General features: G+C 35.3%; 2 protein-coding genes across 3 annotated transcripts; one reads left to right on the forward strand and one right to left on the reverse strand.

Annotated features, from left to right (window-relative positions):
* The first annotated feature begins 13,266 nt into the window (after window positions 1–13,266).
* LOC113738653 (amino acid transporter AVT6E-like) lies at window positions 13,267–15,671 on the forward strand. The gene has a single exon (XM_027265894.2). It carries the CDS (start codon window positions 13,663–13,665, stop codon window positions 15,121–15,123), a length of 1,461 nt encoding a protein of 486 aa, XP_027121695.1. The 5' UTR covers window positions 13,267–13,662; the 3' UTR covers window positions 15,124–15,671.
* Window positions 15,672–17,298: 1,627 nt separating this feature from the next.
* On the reverse strand, window positions 17,299–19,939 carry LOC113739977 ((+)-borneol dehydrogenase 2). Of its 2 annotated transcripts, none has more exons than XM_027267427.2 (2): window positions 19,532–19,939; window positions 17,299–18,641 (listed from the first exon to the last, which is right to left on the reverse strand). In XM_027267427.2, exon 2 carries the CDS (start codon window positions 18,385–18,387, stop codon window positions 17,545–17,547), a length of 843 nt encoding a protein of 280 aa, XP_027123228.1. In that variant the 5' UTR covers window positions 18,388–18,641; window positions 19,532–19,939; the 3' UTR covers window positions 17,299–17,544. The 2 variants fall into 2 exon arrangements, with proteins under 2 accessions (XP_027123228.1, XP_027123227.1); XM_027267426.2 differs by having other exon boundaries at window positions 17,299–18,646.
* Window positions 19,940–20,559: the final 620 nt, after the last annotated feature.

The following is a 20,559-nucleotide window of genomic DNA, read 5'->3' on the forward strand; positions in this document are numbered from 1 at the left end:
ATAATATATTATATAAATATATATTATAAATTTATTAATATTATATAATAATATATTATATTAGTTAATTAAATTCATAAGGAGAGGAATTATCATATTAGGAGGTTTAATCTTTATTGCCTTATTTTCTTCCATCTTAGGAGTTTTAATCTTTATTACCTTATTTTCTTTACATGTATATTAGTACTAGTATTCATTTCATTGAATGTGAATTAGTAACACTACTAGTTTTCAGTACACGCGTGGCACGTACTAGATTTAGCATTGTTACAAACTAGTATATCATTACCGTGTATTATATATTAACTTTGGTTTACACGTGTATTAATTCAACTACTTATATCCATTTATTGGCATCTCAAGACCGATCATTAAACACGAATTACAGAGCATGCTTGAACAAAAAATACAAAATAAAAGTCAATGTTAATGACGATAATTACTCTGCATGCATGCAAAAATTGCAAATTAAATGAGCGTCTGGATAACAACGCATAACTGCCACGTTGGCATAACATATTCTTCAAGTATGAACATGGCATGTGGTAATAGTGAATTCTTACATTGTGATGAAAAAAAAAATGATTCTACAACGAGGGCGTATTGTGAATGGTTTTCTGGAATTGGGGTCTTCGCATTCTCAGAATGCGAGCTCATTGAGCTCGCATTTTGAGAATGCGAGCTCAGTGAGAGCTCAACATCAAAATGCGAGTTCAGTGAGCTCGCATTCTGAGAATGCGAGCTCGCACTAACGTTGAAACCCGCAAGCGGGATTCTGTGTTTTTTCTATTTCAAGGTTACCTCGCATGCGGGTTAATGTTATATTTGAGCGCGAGAAGAAAAAATTGGTAATTAGGCTCTTTGGGCATTATAAGTAAATATTTAAATTAATGGCAGTTTTATTACACCAATATTATTGTATTATCATTATTATGATTATTGTATTATTTCTTATGCAAATATAACATTTAATTATTTAAATTTGATTTTATTTTTACAATTTATAAAATTTTTATCACTTATATAATATTTTTAAAACCCTAATACATTTAAATTTGATTTTATTTTTCAAATTTATAAGATTTTTATTTAAAAAAATGGGATACGGATAAGATATCCGGTTGGTTCGATTTGCATAGGTGCATATGAGAATATCCGAATACTCTTTAAACCCGCATGCGGGTTTAAGGAGATTATGGCAACTCTCTGACACACTAAATAAAAAAGATAAGAGCTCGCATTTGCTTCCTAGAAATAATTCCCTAGCTCTTAAAAAAGGAAAAAAAAAAATTGAGAAGAGCTCGCATTCGTGGAATGCGAGCTCAATAACCAGAGCTCGCATTCCACGAATGCGAGCTCTTGTAAGCTCGCATTTGTGAAATGCGAGCTCATTGAGCTCGCATTTAGCTCGCATTTCACAAATGCGAATACCCCCCTGACGGAAATTAAACCTAAAATCACCCTTTTTGTAGAATTTTTTTAAAATTCATCACAAAGTTGGAAATTTCTCCAACAGTCTTGTATGTTTGTCGGCAAGCATTAGATTCTTCATAAGACAAATGGTGTCGGGTTGGGCAGCCCTATATGTGTCCTTATATATGTTAAATTCATTTTTTACCCTTTAAACAATTTATCATTTTTTTAGTTGGTCAAATGAAAGCTTTTACTTCTACAACCGGTATCCAACCACTACATCTGAAATCGTGCCACTTCTTTTAAGTAGGATCCAACGGCTATATTGCACACAAGTCCATCTTATGGTTCAAATTAAATTTCTACCACAACAGACAAAAGAATTATTTCTGTGCTGAAGTGATATCCCAGAGAAGCTAATTAGCCAGGTTTCGAAATTCATTCACACATTGTTCCGTTCACATATTGCTTTCAATTATATCAATCGTCATTGCGTTGAAAGTTGAAGGCACAAAAAACAAACTGTGAATGAGGTAATCAAATTATGTTTTCCAGTACAGCGAAAAATTGGAAAAGATATCATCAATTTGTTTTGTCGTTTGGGGAAACAGTAAATGGTCATCATCAACAGCGGAGGTCTTAATCATCATCATCCATTGATTGTCACGTTCTCAAGCATTAACCAACCACCGGTGCCTATGCGACATTTTTTTTCCCCAAAAAATCAAATTAAGGGCACATTTATTTTCCAATACTAGACACAGGAAAAGACCGAGGGACCATCACACACACACACGCGCATATATATATATATATACATATAGTATGTTTTTGGGAACCAGGGACAATCATAATTGGATGGCAAAAGGGGCATATTTTCCTGTCCTTGCTGTGACCATTAATTCACGATCCTGTGGTTTTTAAAAGGACGGGTAATCTAAGTCGGGCGGTGGCCTCTAGCCCAAAAAAAAAAATTTTTTTTTTCCCCTGGTGGGACCGGGGGCAGTACGAAAGAGATTATTAGGTGTTGAAACTAAAATCATTGTCGAGAGAATTTTTCAGGGGAAACAAATAGAGCTGACATTTGTTCTTGGTCAAATTCAAAATTTCCAGTCATCCATCCGTCTCTTTTTAATGTTCTGATCCTTAATACTAGCAAAGAATTTCAAGTTTAATTAACTCGAAATTCTCAAGATAATTCGTCTCTTTTTAATGTTCTCATCCTTTTATTCTCTCGATCCTCAAGGTAATAGAATGAAACTCTCGTCTCTAGTAGTTTAGGTAAATTCCATAAAACTTTTTCGTTTCCAATTTGATGATATTCAAGAGTTCAACAACTTTGTGGAGTTGTGTTATTTAACTACTCTTAAAGTAGTTCGTCGCCAAATGACTGAAATAAATTTTAAAATTCTACATGAATACAGGTCAACGATCAAATATTTTGACCTGCATTCTAATATTCACACATTTCTGAAAATAGTGATTTATCGAGTTTTTCTTGACCTGTTTAGGTTTGTCTCTTTTTAGTATAAAATAGAAATAATTATAACATAAACTCTATCATGTAGTAACAAAAAAAAAAAAATTATTCGTGCTTTGAATTGCCAGCTTGTCCGTGGTGCACTTTTTCTTCTTCATCCGTACTTGTTTGTCCAAGCACTATCAACAGGAAAGATTATTTAGGATGCCGCAAATGTGCATGTTTGTGATCGGTAATTGACTGCCATTATCTCTTTCTACACTTTCGTGTGTGCTGCCATTATCAACTTTCAAGGTGTCGCTGTCAAATGTCAATACTTTGGCAAGAGAAATTCAAGTTTTACTGTTGAAAACAAACATGGTACACTACTATTTTTCTTTTGTTTATTTTTCTTTTTGGGGGGCGTGGGTGGTTTTGTGGTTTGTAAATTTTGCCTCTGATCCTCTCGTCTGGCTGTCGTGTTCAATGCTTTTATACCTATCAAAGTCAAGTGACTTGGCCAAACCTCATGCTCAAGGCATTATGAATTTCAACCTGTCTTTGTCATTTTTTGTTACTTCTTGTTTCGTTAAAAAAAATATATATATATTTTCCTCAAGATAATGCAACTATGCAGGACGTCTGTTTCAGGAACCCGTGCGAATTGAATGGAGTGTCTTTTCTCTGCTTTTCGGCTTTACTTAATTAATTTGCACCTAATCAAATTAATTTAAGTATTACTTAATTGACTATTCCATCACTGAACGATCTCCCCAGTTATAACCTTCGCCTGTTGCATCATTTGTTTGACAAGCACGTGTGACCTCACTCACCAATTGCTTCATCCTAAAGGTTCCTTTACAGCACTGAAACATGTAAACACCTTCCTACCCCAGTTCACTCACTCATCAGTTGCTACATTTGGTTAATTAGATTATTTGGCTTGAATTCCTGTAAGGAACTTAACACAATACTGAATTGCCACGTTGTGAAAGTTTTGACTCTGCGTAAATGTTTTCCATACTTGAATGATTCTGGGAACCTCGAATTTTTCTTCTTTTACTTTCAGGGGTTATTCAAGGATCCGGGGTTACCACAATCTATATCTATATTTATATGTATCACCAAGGACGGCAGTTTGACGAGGTGCGTCCAAAATCATCAAAATTTAGAATTCTATTTTATTACAATTTCACATTTTTTAATTAAGTAATATTTATCCCTTAACTAATCACAACCACTCCTACGAATTAGCTTTACAAATTACAATCATGTCTAAAAGATATCAACACATGACGTGCGCGTTTGAAAGACTCCTTGCTCCGCATACCTTGCCATTCCAATTAAGATCTTTGACAAGGAGTTTTCACAGGCATCAAAAATTTAAATTTCTTTTTACTATAATTTTAGATTTATTTTAGTTCAATAATCCCTTCTCTTTAATCTTTCCCACTTTTCAATTTATGCGAGCCACAAATCCATAAAATCAAAACTTCAAAATTTTAACTAATGGATGACCCACTAACCTACAAAATCAAAACTCCAAAATTTTAACTGACAGATAATAACCACCCCTACAAAATTACATCTGCAAATCCCAAATCAAGTCTAACACTGATATGACTAATAGTAATAACTAATTGATAATTTAAAAAACTCACCATTATGAAAATCGCATATCTAAAATTTAGGTACCCTTTTGGATTATAATTCCCACAATTCTACGTATCTTATTGTTATGACATATTTTACTCTCATAATTATTCACAAAACTAACGATCACTAACTAATTTTCATTTGTCATCCGCACAAATCAAACATAGGGAGAAAAACATATATATATATATATATATATATATATATGTGTGTGTGTGTGTGTGTGCATAATTATATATATATAATGATATTATATCATTTATACTACTAATTATGCATGTCTATTAATAAAAATTATTAATTATTTATATTAAATTCCTAATTACACTCAATACAAAAACATTTTTTCAAAAAAAATACAATAATAATTTAGTGATTGTATTTGTATCAAAAGTAAAAACTTGATTATTTTATTTATATTTTTTTATCATATTAGATTGTATTCAAATAACTTTTGTTTAATTATTTTTATGAGTTTCAATTGTGAAGTTGCAATGAATAATAATTTGGTGATATGTTGATATTTTAGTACTTGATTATTTGCTCAAATTCAATTATAATGAAATTATATAATAAATTTTTTTAACCCCACGGGTGCCTCCGCGGGGGAAACGGGGCGGGGCGAGGGAATTAATAAGCAACAGGGCGGGGGGTGTGGAAGGGATCCCCGCCCCATTGCTACCCCTAATCCAACCTACATGTATTTCAACTGTGTCTCAATTCCAAAGTTGCAAGATTGCAAAGTAGAAAGCAATTAATTACAAAACGAAACCTAAATCACAATGATTTCATTGAAATATTTCAAAAGGTTTAGCAAGTTTATTTTCAAGAAAGACAAGTCTCAATGAACATTATTTTTTTAGTATGAATTCCATAAAATTCAACATAATCAATTAAACCACCAATATTTACTTTCGTACTAAATATTGATTGGTGTGAAAAATGTTCGTTCAAGATTATCAAATCGAATACATAATATTTGTAAGTATTTCATTTTAAAATCAAATAAAACATGCGATTATATGCCTTTTTTAATATAAATTTCTATTATTATTTTAAGATCTATTTTTTGCAAAAACACAATTTTTGAATAATGTACACATTTTTATCATACTTTGAATTATTAGTAGACAAATCTTATATTTTAATTATATTGGTACAATCTTTTTATTTTTTTCAAATTCACTTTCTCTTTTATTTTTTTTAATAATATAGTATCGTGTGTGCAGCATAGGTATTTATGCTAGTTATCGTGCAAGTAGGGTAGGGAATCACTGACTAGCTAGATCTCCTGGCTCCAGAAACAGCGCCCAATAAAATTTCCACGTCATAAGGTCCACCACGACCCCATTACTTGGTCCACCCAGGTGACCAAGACCCTACGCATTTTCATGCTTCATCACTTGGTTTTATCACACTTACGTGCGCTGTTATCAATCAGCCATCGTCAAATAATGAATAAGTTATATTTTATCACTCGTTATCATTACTTAGTGATCGGCAATTGACAATCTATATCTATATCTATATCTATATGTATTCAAGAAGGGGTTTTTAGCAGAAACCCTCTCAATGATTTCTAAACTTCTCATTCTTTTTTTTAGATTTTTGTATTTATTTTAATACATAAAATATAGTAAGTTATAACCCACCTTATCACCCATCAATATTCCCACTATCTCACTCCCAATATCTTAACTCATCTTACTATCACTCCTACAAATTCTCTATTCCCACTATCCCACTATCTCACTCCCACTCTCTCTCAGTTTCTTATTTGTTTTTGGTTCTCTATTCATTTTGTAAATGTATTGATTTTGTTTCTTTTATGAGCAGTAGTGAAAGATATTATGTGCAGAGACTTCAGCAGAAATCAACCTTCTCGCGGAGAATTGGAAGTATATTCTTGCCAGCTTAATTTTCCAGGTCGGTCCCTCTGCCTTTTAAGTATGTTTTGCTTTTGCTTTACTTTTTGTCATGAATGATATTGCATTGATTTTCTGATCATCTATTATTTCTGAAAATTTTTTACAAAATCCTATAAACGGTTGTTTGTTTATTGTTACACTGTAAAGCAAAGATACTCAATAGTGGGATAAAGTATAAACACAAAATCACAATCACATTTCTAACATAAGGTATTGCTTGCTTATATAATTGCGGATGGTATAGGTTCATGATTGAGGGTTTTACTATTTCTAACATAAATTGTATATTATAAAAATTTATTTGTTTGTATTATTGAAGTTTTTTAAATTATTTTTTATTACACATTTATCACATAAAAAAGGTGTTACGATAGTAGAGGGAATGAAGCCGTTAGCGACATGTGAAAAAATCGAAAAGGACAAAAGCAATTAGAGGGATAATTTCGCACAAAATTCGTGGGTTAAAGTGCAATTTGAGGTATAGATGGGAGACATTTTAGTGCATTTATTGGTTTATTTTCAATAAGTGGTGGTTGGTTTTGCGGAGTTTGGGGGGTCTACATGTACCAAAATATATTTATATATGGATTACTTCATTAACTATGGGTGCTAATAACAATTCTATTGGTGCGCAATTTTCATTTGATTACAACACAATTGTATTAAATTCTATTGATGCTACTTCTATATTAACTATTGTATTTTTTTGTTAACAATTCTCATACAATGTATCACTTACAACACATAAAATAAATACAAAAACTATTTATTTTTTATTTAATATATTTTTTTTCTAGATGAAAGAAATGAAAATATTGCTTCTCTTCAAGTTCGACAGCCATCCGCATCACCAATACTTTTGCATGATCATAGTAAATATGCAGTTTTTTATATTGTCAAAGATCGTGCATTTTCATTTGTAGTACGCATTCCACAAAATTCAATATAGTTAATTAAATCATCAATTTTGACTTTCGTACTAAAAGTGGATTGGTGTGAAGAGTGTTCGCACCTTCAAGAAAGATTATCAAATCGAATGCTTAGTATTTGTAAGTATTTCATTTTAACAACATTCATTTGTAGAAATATATCATTTACTTTTTTAATATAAATTTTAATTTTTTTTTCAGGATCCATCTTCCAAAAAAAGACAGTTCTTGAATGATATACACATTCTATTATATTTCAAATTATTGTTAAACAGATATTACATTTAAATTTTGTTGGTTCAATTTTTTCACCTTTATTTGTTCACCATTTTATTTTTTTCAATAATGTCAGCACCGTGCGTAGCACGGATATTCACACTAGTTATGTATGTATTACGTAACGACGTGCAATACCAACTCCCCAATTAGCTTGTCTATATAGAATCAGTGACTCTCAATTGAGGATCCTCACTTGGGCCACATTTGAGGCAGAGAAAATTATTTGTTCGACTCCTAAATTATTTTTTTTGCACTTTTTAACCTCTCAACAATATATTGTCCGAAAGACTCAGTGTTTGTGGGATGGAAGATTGAGAATTTAAATCTACCTTCGACCTTCTATCACTTTGACATTAACATACGATTTCTTCAAATTCATAAAGACATGTAGTGCACTCATTTAATTCGATTTAATACTGACGAAATCAAGGGGTAATAGAATAGTTCTCAGATAAGTGTCCGCTCGACAATCTTAAAAAAAAAAAAAAATCAATACAGGAATCCTCCGTAAAGAACATATGAATCGAAAATAAACACAGTCTCATCCCACATCGAAAGATCGTGGGGTCTTTACTTTGGGTTTAAGATCCACAGGGATCTCGTTCTGTCATCAATTAGCTGAACGTGGATTCTTTGTGGGTGCCCCTTAGATTGCTTTAGGGCCAATTTTTCATTAACTTCCGTGTTTGTTTCTAATTGTGTGTGTGAGTTATTTCGTTTCCGTAAAAAAAAAAAAAAAAAAAAAAAAGAGAATAGACATAGTCCTCGGATGCGTGGCCGCTCGAAACACCATATGGAGTCGTACTGGAAAAGGTTTAAAAAATCAAAATAAAAGGAGAGATCTCCTTTGTAGACCAACAAAATCCGAAATCATTTTCAGTGTATATCATTTCCCGGGATTTTGACGCATTATTCGAGTTTCTTTTCATATCATCATTCATAATTTTTTTCTTTTGATATACGTTACGGCTTGAGCTAGTCCGGCTTAAGCTCAAACGGCTTAGTTGGTGAAGTCTTTCTTGCAGATTATAGACGCGAGTTCCCTTTATTGTTCTTCTTCTTTTCTGTTCTTCGGTCAAGCAAATAGACGATCGACGCACTACTAAAGAACAGCCTGAAAATCACGTACTCTACGTCCCATAAACACCATCCAACATCTACTACATATTGTACTGAATACATAATAGTTTTCAGGAGATAATGCCATGATAAAGTTTGGGAATTGAGGCCTAGTCTAGAATTTTAGGATTATTAAATTTGCTGTTTAACATTCTTTGGGTAAGCTGGCTTGTTAATATGGTTTGCAAGGGATAGGTTTAACATTTTCCAGCATTTCTCAAGAAGCTTTACGTTTCTGTCTCAAATTCCGGGTATAACTTAAGTATATGCTATTGGCTCTTACTTTGTTCGTGCTCCTTTTACTTTTCCTTGATATCATCCTTCCCTTTTTTTCCCCCCCTCTAAAAACAGACAAATAATTAATAGGGCAAGAAATTAGGGATACAAATGATTCTTCTTTTAAAGTTCAAAAGTGCAACATTTTTATGTTTTCCTAATTTAAAATTTTCGATGAACTCCTTGGCGCATTGAAACTATTAAGCTTCTCAACAAAGAAGGCAATTATATACCTTTGTAGCTTCAAGAAAACGATAAAAATGCTGTGGTTAGAAATCAATATATACTCGATTGGGTACTGAAAGATAATAATTTTATCACACGATGATCATGATTAGAACCTTGATGGATGTTGGTATTAAACACTGGCAGGGCCAGGGCCGTAGATTAAATGACAACCTCCCCATTGGGACACCGCCATACAGGTTTAGCCAGCAATTGTCTTCTTTCTTTTTCGTTTTCTTTGCTGGGGCCGGGGGAGAATTGATGGATTGATTTGAAACTAGTTAGTTAGCAAACCTTCATTCAAGTTTCGAAGAAGATTGATTGAATTTAAGGGGGAAAAAAAAGAAGGGAATTGCTTCAATTACCATATATTGACAAGCAAGACAATATCCTATTTATTAGGATTATCGATCCATCCTTATCCTGTTTCCATGCTGATTCTTCTGAAGCACTATAATCCTTTGCAAGAATCTATCTAAAGCAGCCCCACTTGCCCGAAACATTTATGCGTTGATCTTTCCGAGTAACAGGAATTCTTGGTCTGTATAGTTTCTTGTCAGGGTGGTTGATCTTTCGAAATTAATGGAGGCAACGTCCCTATACATCAAAAGAGAGAGGGACGGAGAAAAAAAAAATAGCATTGAACTTCCACGAGAGCGACGTCGTGCATCCGTGTATACCACACAAATTCAAGATCATTTTTGATCCACCGTTCATTATTGGAAGAGCAAGAGAGAGCGAGTTTTTGCGTTTTGATTGAACAAGTACGAAAGCGATAGAAATGGCACATACGGAGATAATTTGCTTCGTTTCAAAGAAAGGATCGAATTGCATTTGACTAATTGACAAGTACTCGGGGAAGGAAATATTAGCTGGTTACTAGTTCATGTGTTGAAAATCTGTAGCACCTTCCTTCCAAAACCGCGTGGCCATGCTTGATCAAGACAGTTAAACACAGTCAAGATTTCAATTCTTCATCCACAGGTGGCAATGCGACGTAATGGTATTGCTTACAACTTTATGCCACACAGCTATACTGAAATAAATAAATTCCATGCACAAAATTTGATTTTAGTATTTTGAGATCAAGCTCAAATTTGGGTTAGAGTTTCATTAACGGTTGCTCTAATATTTTTTTTTGATTTCTTGAATTAGTCCTCTTGCACTCCTTTGGAAGCATGTTATTTCGTGAGCCGATTGGAGTCCCGATAGAATAGGCTAAAATGGGAGCACGAATATGAATTCCGAATTCTCTCCTTAGCAACCGATTTTCACTCCCTCAAATATTTGACCAGTCACAATTCATCATAAATGTATGACCAGTCACAATTCACAATTAATTCACGCAGAAATTATAGAAAACTGAGACGTTAACGTTTCTGCCTTTTACCTCGACTCTTAGTTGGTTTGAAATTGTTGCTTTAAAGAATTTCATGTTAGCTTGTAGGAGGGACCAGTCAGTCGCTGTGAATGACGAAGGGAAGATGCAATACTGGCTGGATAAGAGTCCATAGCTAAGAGAGGCAAGAGATAAACTTGGATCGTAGGGCGTGGACCATGGACCGCGACGGAGTAACAAAAATTTAAAAGTTATTGCAAAATTTGCGACATAGCAAAAACATGATTGACATAATATATTGACTTGGCTCTGTTACACTTCACGGACGATGAATGATGAATGGCTCAGAGTTGGGTAAGAAAGTCAAAATTGAAGTTGTGCGGATGAAAAATAGCATCATGGAATTCCAACGCAACGCGACAGAAGCGTAAAGATCGAATCCACGTGAACAATAAAATGAATATAACATCTTTCTTTATTGCGAAAATCTACAGAGCGATTTACATCGGATTTCAAGAAAACGGTTCCTATGCCTCTCCCAGTCTCCCTCTCCGCTACCTTTTCAATGCTGTATTTTAAACGTTTTGTTCCAATTGTCATTTTTCTTTCTCAAAATATATTTTCTGAACGTCTTTTCATCATATATATATATATATATATATATATATATCAAATCGATAGAATATATTTTTTAACAAAAAAAATTTAAAAATACGAATCCAAACTAGCGTTAAATCGCTAGCAGCTAGAATCAAAGGGATTGTTTGGATTGGCTTGATTTCAAATAAAAAAAAATTATTTCATAAATTTTAATCATCTTTTTTATTATTTTTTTTATCTCACATACATCACATCACAAAAAATACTACAGTAATTATCTCAAATAAATTATACAAATAAAAGGAGATTGGAATTGCGACTAGGCACGCCATCATTATTTATTGACTATTGAATTGCTACTATTTTTCATGAAAGATTTATTGACCAGTGTGACTTATCAATGCAATGGTAAAAGCTTTTCAAGTGGCAGTACCAGAAATTAGTTGGGTGACAGTAACGTCAGTCGAAGCATTTTTTAACAGATCTCCGATTGTAAAATTAACAAAACATATACTCTCTCTAACTAGTAGCGGTAATATTTTGATATTATGTTGTTGTTCTATATCGGCAGGCGAATGTTTCAGTCGATGACACGTGTACATATATATAGTACCGGGTGCTTTACGCTAACGATGATTTTTTTTTTTTTTTTTTTTTCTTCAACGCTAACGACGATGAATTAATTGTAATACTAAAAAACTGAAAAACCAGAAATGGACGTGACTGGTCCTTGCAGTTGCGGAGTCGATTCCGGTGGTTTGAACTTTGAACCGCATACTGGGTCGGTTTCTTCTGCTGGAACCACCGGGTCATATCTTGTACACAAATTTGAAAAGGCTATCAGAAGGCATAAATAAAAGAACAAATCCGAGGTTCATGAAAACTGTCTGTATTCATGAGTTTTGACTTGAGAGTATTCTGAAAATGAGATTGGAGGACCTAAAGCTTTGTTTAGTCATTAGTCACATAATTAAGTCAAATGATAAAAAATAATTCAATTCAACATTTAAATTTAATGGGTTTAGATCTTAATATTTCAGAAGCATTTGATGACAAAAAAAAAAAAAAAATCTGAATTAATCAAGTGCACGTTCAAGCAAATAAATAGCAGTTTAGACAGCAGAATTGGTGATAATTATATAGATGTGGATTAACTTCGTCCAAGCATTTGTGATAATTATATGTTTTTATTCATACAAGTTAACTGACACTTTACTGAAATAATAAAGATAAAACCAAAACCAAATGGCAAAGAACGCTGCCTACCAAAAATTTGATGAGAGCCAGAAGTCTCAGGCCAAAAATTTTTATTTTGAATTAGGTTTTCAATTTTCAAGAAGGTCACATATTGTCACTCAGATCCAAGGCTCATATGGACCATGAGAACTGGTTTGGCCGTTTGGGCTTTCTTAGGATGAGGGAGATCGCCGCAGGTTTCTTATAAATTAAAACTCCCACATTCTTTACCTCGTGTGACTCGTGACACCATCTGACAATCAAATGTTGAACTTCTTATAGGGCCAGGGCCCAAAAAGTTGTCAAATCCAGAATAAAATTGAAAACACTTTTGCAAGCCAATAGGCATCCACGCCTCCAAGCCCCGATTTAGGTGGGACATTAGTCAAGTCATCTTTTTCTGAAAAGATTTGTCAAATGATTCTAAATGCATTTTCTAATTATTTTTTCACCTCAGAAATATATTACAGTAATTATTTGGAACATAAAAATGTGATCATTCAAAACAGAGTGTAATGGCTTTTTAAACACACCACCATTTCAGATAAAATTTTTTTCCAATAATCTTCTATCCAAGGTTCCAAACACACACACACACAAAAACCCTCCAAGCTCTATCCAACACAGAAAAAGGTCCCAAAAATTCACTCGATCAATGAGATATTCACTCCATCAAATCTGCAAGAGTAGCTGGCTCTTCAGTCACTTTCTTGGGGAAGTTTACAAACCATTCACTTGGAGTTTAAACTAAGCTCTGAACCGAGTAATGACCAATTTTACCAACTTACATCAGGCGAGAGGTGCCCCTCCAGCTGAATGCTAACGCCTAAACTCGACCGCGCAAACTACCACGGATTATTCCGCCAATAGAAAGCTTCCCAATACCAAACCTGTTTACCCTCTATGCATTGGCCCTCCAAAAGAAAGGAAAAAAAAAAAAAAGAAGAAAAAGTCCACCCTTTGACCATCCTTAGATCTATGCTCAAATCGCACAGCCCCTGCCCTTTCCCTCTCTTCCATCGACAATTCAATTAATCTCAATAAATTTGCAGAAACTTGAGTTTTTATTCCCCTTTCTGCATCCAATACCAGAACCATCTCATTCAAAAAAGGTGCTGTAAGTCCCCTTTCTTTTTTCGCTCCCAATTTTCATGGACATTGGCTTCTGAAAAGAGCAGTTTGTAAAAATTTATTAGAACACGCATGGATAGTAATTATTCAGCTATATCCAAGGATTCTGACGTAGAGTTAAAGGTTAAAGATCATGTCTTGGGATCAAAGGACAAGTCTTTCAGATTGATATCTCAGGATGAAGAACTGGGCTATGTGAAACCTGACAACGTGGATGATTCAGAGGTTCGTGATGATCTTGATTTTGATAATTTACCCCTTATTATTGGAGAAGCTAAATCAGGGTCAGGTATTTATGGTGCTGTTTTTAACCTTACCACTTCAATTATTGGAGCTGGCATCATGGCCTTGCCTGCAACCATGAAAGTTTTGGGCTTGGTTTTAGGTGTTGTGCTTATTCTTTTAATGGGAGTCTTGTCTGAAATTAGTGTTGAATTGCTCGTTCGATTTGCGATTCATTGCAAGGCCTCATCATATGGGGAAGTTGTGCAAGCTGCACTGGGTAGGGCAGCTAGGATTTTGTCTGAAATTTGTATTATTGTCAATAATGCTGGCGTTTTGGTTGTGTATTTGATTATAATGGGGGATGTTTTATCTGGTTCAATTAGGCATATTGGCGTTTTTGATCAGTGGTTAGGCCATGGAATGTGGGATCATAGGAAACTGTTGGTTTTGGTCATTGTGGTGATTTTTCTTGCACCCCTTTGTGCTTTGGACAAGATTGATTCATTGAGCTTAACTTCAGCTGCCTCTGTAGCTCTTGCAGTTGTATTTGTTTTTGTTGCTTTTGTTGTGGCGTTCATTAAGCTTGTTGAAGGAAAGATTGAGGCTCCAAGAATGGCACCTGATTTTGGTTCCAAGACGGCCATTTTGGATTTGCTTGTGGTGATTCCTATTATGTCAAATGCTTACGTCTGTCACTTTAATGTTCAGCCGATCTACAATGAGTTGGAAGGACGCTCTCCTAGCAAGATGAATCGTGTGGGGAGGATCACGACAGTAATCTGTGTTTTGGTTTATGCTTCAACGGCTATAGCTGGATATTTGCTCTTTGGAAAGGATACCGAAGCTGATGTGCTGACTAACTTCGATAAGGACCTTGGAATTCGATTTAGCACTGCTTTAAACTACATTGTCCGAATAGGATATATATTTCATTTAATTCTAGTGTTTCCTGTGATCCATTTTTCGTTGAGGCAAACAGTGGATACCATGTTGTTTGAAGGATCAGCTCCACTTCAGGAAAGTAAGAAGAGGTGTCTGGCCCTGACGTTAGTGCTCTTAGGACTTATTTATTTTGGATCCACAATGATCCCAAACATCTGGACAGCTTTCAAATTTACAGGAGCAACCACAGCAGTGTCATTGGGATACACATTTCCGGCTCTTATTGCACTCAGGTTAAGCAAAGAAGGGGTTAGTCTGAGTTTTGCAGAGCGGTTATTGTCTTGGTTCATGTTAACATTGGCAATTGTTGTTAGCGTTGCTGGGGTGATTGGCAACGTGTATAGCATTAAAAGCCAATCTGAGTGATGTTTTTATTTTAGTCTAGAAGTTGTACACGAGAGTAGTTCGGACATGGAGGAAACTAGAGCAAATGGTGGAGTGAGTTTTCAGATGAATAGCTTTGCCGGAGCGGTGGCTTAGTGAGGTGAAGAATGAGCAATGAGCCCTCCCTCTGCAGAGCCAGATAAGATCTTGGGCATATGCCAAATTTCAGCATTGATAGCCTTGCTTGGAAACAGAGTGTTTGTTCCGGACTTTTGGTCATGTTCATTCTACTTTGCAAGCTTAAGAGCAATCAACAATGAGTTTTGAGCAGGCATCCGGATTGAAGTCATTGTTTGATGGGATTGCTGCAGAATTGGTACCTTGTGCTCCTTATCTTGGCAACTTTTGGTTTTGCTTCCACCTCGAGCCTAATCTCTTTTGCTACCATAGAGTATCAAACAGACTTGTAATACTTTTTGGCATTGTTCATTAAGAAACATGCGCAAACCATTTAAAGTTAGGTGGATTACATACTTTGCTGATAACTCGTGTTGGAAGATACGAAAAGCACGCTTAGTTACGGGGATCAATTTCTAGTTCTCACTTGCGTTTGCACTTGAAAAAAATGGTATTTTGTGCAGTGTCGTTAGGTTTTATATTTCCAGCTCTTATTGCAGCCAGGTTAAGCAAAGAAAGGGTTAATCTGAGTTTTGAGGAGAGGTTATTGTCGGGGTTCATGTTAACAGTTAATATCCATACCGTATATAAAAGGAAATGAAGGAGATTGAGATTAGCATGAACTTCCATTTTTGTCCTTGTGAAAACTACTCTTACTTTAATTAACTATACACATGTTGTCAAGATTTCTGTCCATGACTATTTTTAACTTTTAATTACAAGGGAAAATCTTTCAAACGCTTCTTACATTTTATTAAATAAATTTTTTAACCTTTCGCTTTTAAAATGTTAATTTTACATCTCTTATAAATGTAAGTGAGCAAAATTTGATCCCAACTTAGATTTCTGATCACTTTTTGGTTTGAAATCATCACGTAACTCACATGTGATCATTTTTTAGTTATAAAAAAGTCAAATGCCACTTGTTTAAAGGTAAAAATGAATATAGATTAGGTTAGATCTTACATTTTTTAGGAGAAAACTTGAATAAAGTTCGGATTAGATTCCACTTTTTTAGAGACAAAATGAATTTGGATCGCGTCATTTGTATAAATACAAATGGTGTCTAATCTTTTTTGCCCTTGGAAAATGATTATATGTGAATTGCGTGATAGGTTTAGGGTAAACAATGATATGAAATCTAGGTTAGGATCAAATTTTATTTACTTGAATCAGTCGGAGACGTATAATTAATATTTTAGAAATGAATGATAGAAAAAATTTAATCGATGAAATGTGTGAAACGTTTTGAATGATTTTTTTTTTAAACTATTAAAGTATATCTTTTCAACATAATTACCCCTAAATATTAGAAACATAGAATTATTTTATGAAAAAAGATTTAAAAGATCAAAGGTTTGCTTCGGCAATGAAAATTTTATATAAAATATATGACCATAAATATTATATATATATATATATATATTGCACACGCGTTGAATTTGCATTTACCACTAGTTGGCAATTATTGTTAGCGTTGCTGGGGAGTTTGGGATAGCATTAAAAGCCAATTGAGTGACGTTTTTGTTTAGTCTAGAAGTTGTAGACGAGGACACAGAGGAAACTAGAGCGCATGGAGGACTGAAATTTCCGATGAATGGCTCTGCCGGAGTGAAAAAAATGAGCAATAGACTCTCCGCTGTGCCGGGATATGTCAATTTCAGGATTGATGTTGGTTAAGAAGTAGCCTTGAATGGTAAAAGTGTTCGCCCCGGGTATTTGATTCCACCTTAAAGTAAACCTCTGCTTTTACCACGTACCAGTAATCAGGGTCATTGACTTCGTACGTACGAGCCCCAAACACATGCTTTTGAAATTACAATTTTGATGGCTTTTCCAGTGATACCAAAAAGAATCCCTTTGCTCCGTTGCGAAGGGACGAACGATCACTTTAAAGAGAACGGAATTTAAAAGTTATCTAGGGATGCAAATAATTTTTATAATTTCTAAAAAACTTCTGAAATTTAAAAAAGAAGAAAAAGTTACTATTTGCTAAAGGGAAGAGACGGTTACTAAATTACAGGGACTTGCAAAAGGAGAAAAAAAAGCAAATATTGACCAGCGTTTCGCTGGTTGTCCACTTCTGATGATTAGATAATGCGACTACAAGGACCATTGCCCATGTTTAGCAAATATGACCCAACCAAGAGTCCTAGAGCTGGTTTTTATTATCAGACAGAATCGAGGAGCAGAATAGGACAACTGGCCAAATGTCAAATAAAAGTCATCAAGTTACCAACAGCCTGCCCTTAAAACCATATCATATGAATGAAAAGACACGAAGTTTCATCTAAAAACACGGAGCAAGTGATTCACGCAGCTGAAGCCGCCATCAACCATGAGGTTGTCTCCACTTATGTACCTTGCTTCATCACTAGCTAAAAAGAGTACAGCATTAGCAACATCATGTGTTGTCAATTCTACGCCTTGCAAGTTAGCATGCCTCCCAACAAACGATCGAAAACCATCCATTGCGGCTTCTGTCCGCTCATCTTCGGGTAAATGAGCTAGAGCCAAGCTTGTTGCAACTGCATAAGGAGAGACACAGTTCACCCGTATGTTATGCTTCCCCAGCTCCGCAGCTACGTTCTTGGTCAGCCCTGAAACAGCATGCTTAGACCCTACATATGCATGAGGACCTACACCGCCCATTGCACTCGCAACACTACAGAGAGAAACAATCGAGCCCTTCTTCAGCGGAATCATGACACGAGCTGCGTGTTTCATTCCCAGAAAAACGCCTTTCACATTGACATTAAACACGCTTTCGAACACAGATAGTTCAAAATTACGAATATCGGAACAAGGAGGACCTGATACCCCAGCATTGTTCACCATGATGTCAAGTGAGCCGAACTTGTCAACGGTGAAGTCAACAGCACAGATGACATCATCTTCTACTGTGACGTCACAATGAAAATAACAAACATTCAGGTAATCACCAAGGTTCGAACACAGCTGCTGACCACGCTCGTCTTGGATGTCAGCAATACAAACCTTTGCACCATGTTTGTGAAACAGATGTACTATGCTCTCTCCAATGCCTGTAGCACCTCCAGTGACCAAAGCAACTTTTCCTAATAATCTTTGGCTAGGAAGAGAACAATCGTTGGAGCTCGTACTGGACATTATTGCAGGTTAACAGCACCAGCCCTACACCAAAGGCCTTCTATCTGAGGATCATTATCACCATAGTTGATACCCCACAAAATTTTCACTGCTTGGGAACCACTGCCAGAAATTTATTTCCTGTGCAAGTCGTAGCAGGATTGTGTTGGAATAATTAGGTAACCTCGTTGCACTCTGAGCTGCTCTGTTGTCAATCCATCATTTATTACACCAAAGGATTACACTTAGCAGCCGCTTGATCAGTAAACAAACACCTTTCCTAACAAAACCCTTCAAATTTCAATAAGATGAACATAATACTGTACTAAACCTAAAAAATCTAGGAAGCAATTACCAAATCCAACCCCATTAACTTATTAACCAGGGCACCAAGAAGAAGCCAGCTGACAAGAAAACAAATATGATTCCTAGTACTAAAACGCATTCGAGAGAATCAGGTGGGGGGAGGGGTTCTCCAATTGATGATAGAAAGACAAGATAGATGGTTCATAGACGAACTAGAGAGATGAATTATTAGTAAGAGAATGCTTATAGTGGATGAACTTAGAGACTTGATTTTAAATCTTGGGTCAATTTGACTTAGGACTGGGAGTTGATATTGACCTACATACCGAGTTAACTCTCTTTGGGAACCATCGAATTGGAAAGCTCATTGTTTAGAATTTCAGCTTGGTCATCTAGTTGAACACAGACTCACATTCAAGGTCAAGTTGAACCCCATTAGTACCATATCGACGCTGAGCCTCATTTCTAACTTACATACCGTACTTTACCCAAATATGAAGAAACTAAAATCAGATCAAAACGGCAAATTAGAAATTGGAATTTCAAACACGCAGAAAAAGAGTTGTCTATCATTTCACCATGTATATCAGTCAAGAACAAAATGCACGGATCATTGCAGCAGAGACCAGGGACTGGCTACGGGAGCATAAATAAATATAATATATAACTACAAAGATAACCACATGAGCCCCAACAAGGAGCAGACCTAACGAATAAGAAACAGATCTTGAAAGACGAGCAAAAGTGTCACCCAAAAACTACCCCTCAAGAAAATTACAACATAACAAGAATCAAATTCTCCACTGGCCCTCTTAACCTTTTAATCTATCTGGACCAGAAAACATGATACAAATAGTACCTTTAAATGAAAAGTGCAAATCAACAGATTTGAGTTCTTTACTAGTGACAATTGCTCACAGGGTGGTGCCGGAATGGTGTCGGCCACCCTATTTAACCGCAACGGAGAAAGCAGGGAGAGGAACAGGCAACAGAGTGAGAAAACCACGCAGAGGAAGAGGAACGGGCTACAGAATGAGAGAACTACGCAGAGAATAGAAGAGAGAGGTATTAAACGTCCTTTGTCCAACCCCACTTGACTGGAGACGATGAGAACTGGGTGGTGGGCTTGGGGTGTTTGACTGCAGGGGCCTCGTCTAAGGCCTCGTCTAAGTAGTCTTTTTTCACGGACTAAATCCACCATGCGCCACACTTTTACTTTTCAGTCTAAACTAGTGTTGGGTACTCTGTGGCCACACTTTTTACTTTTCAATCATATGATGACCTTTCTAACAAACCAAGGAGCTTAGTGGCCACTGCCAAGGTTGGCGGGGGTGGAAAGTCAGGATCAAACCTGCCTCTCATCATTGGCCATAAAAATGTGGCAAGTCACTTTGAGTGGCTTCCAAACGAGTGCGTCTTGCACTTATTTGGATTGATAGCTGATTCAGTCCCCTCCGATTCTCCGATTCGTTCAAATCCTTCCCTTTTCGTAGCATAAAAATACAAAAATAGTCTAATCATATCGACAAAAAAAAGATCACCTTTGTAACAGAGAATAATAATTTTTATCCACCAAATCCATAATTGAACAAGAAATACTAAAAAATGACGTGCAATTTTTGTATTTTTTTCACTTATATAGCATCTATCTCACTGTAGATATATTTTGATTATATGTTTAGTGGATAAGAATTGAGGTTCCTATTGGGAAACTGGTCATGCAATAGTCATGTACCTTTTTTTTTTTTTTTTCAAGAAAGAAAACCGATTATGTTCCCATTTTGCTTTTGAAATTGTGGGCACCCAAGAGAGGTATGTGCTTTTTGGGCTATAAATTGATCGATAATAAATTTTGGGACTAAATAGACACTTTGTTTTAAAAAATAT

The sequence above is a fragment of the Coffea arabica genome, chromosome 4c, assembly GCF_036785885.1.
Source record: "Coffea arabica cultivar ET-39 chromosome 4c, Coffea Arabica ET-39 HiFi, whole genome shotgun sequence".
In the NCBI taxonomy this organism is placed as follows: Eukaryota; Viridiplantae; Streptophyta; class Magnoliopsida; order Gentianales; family Rubiaceae; genus Coffea; species Coffea arabica.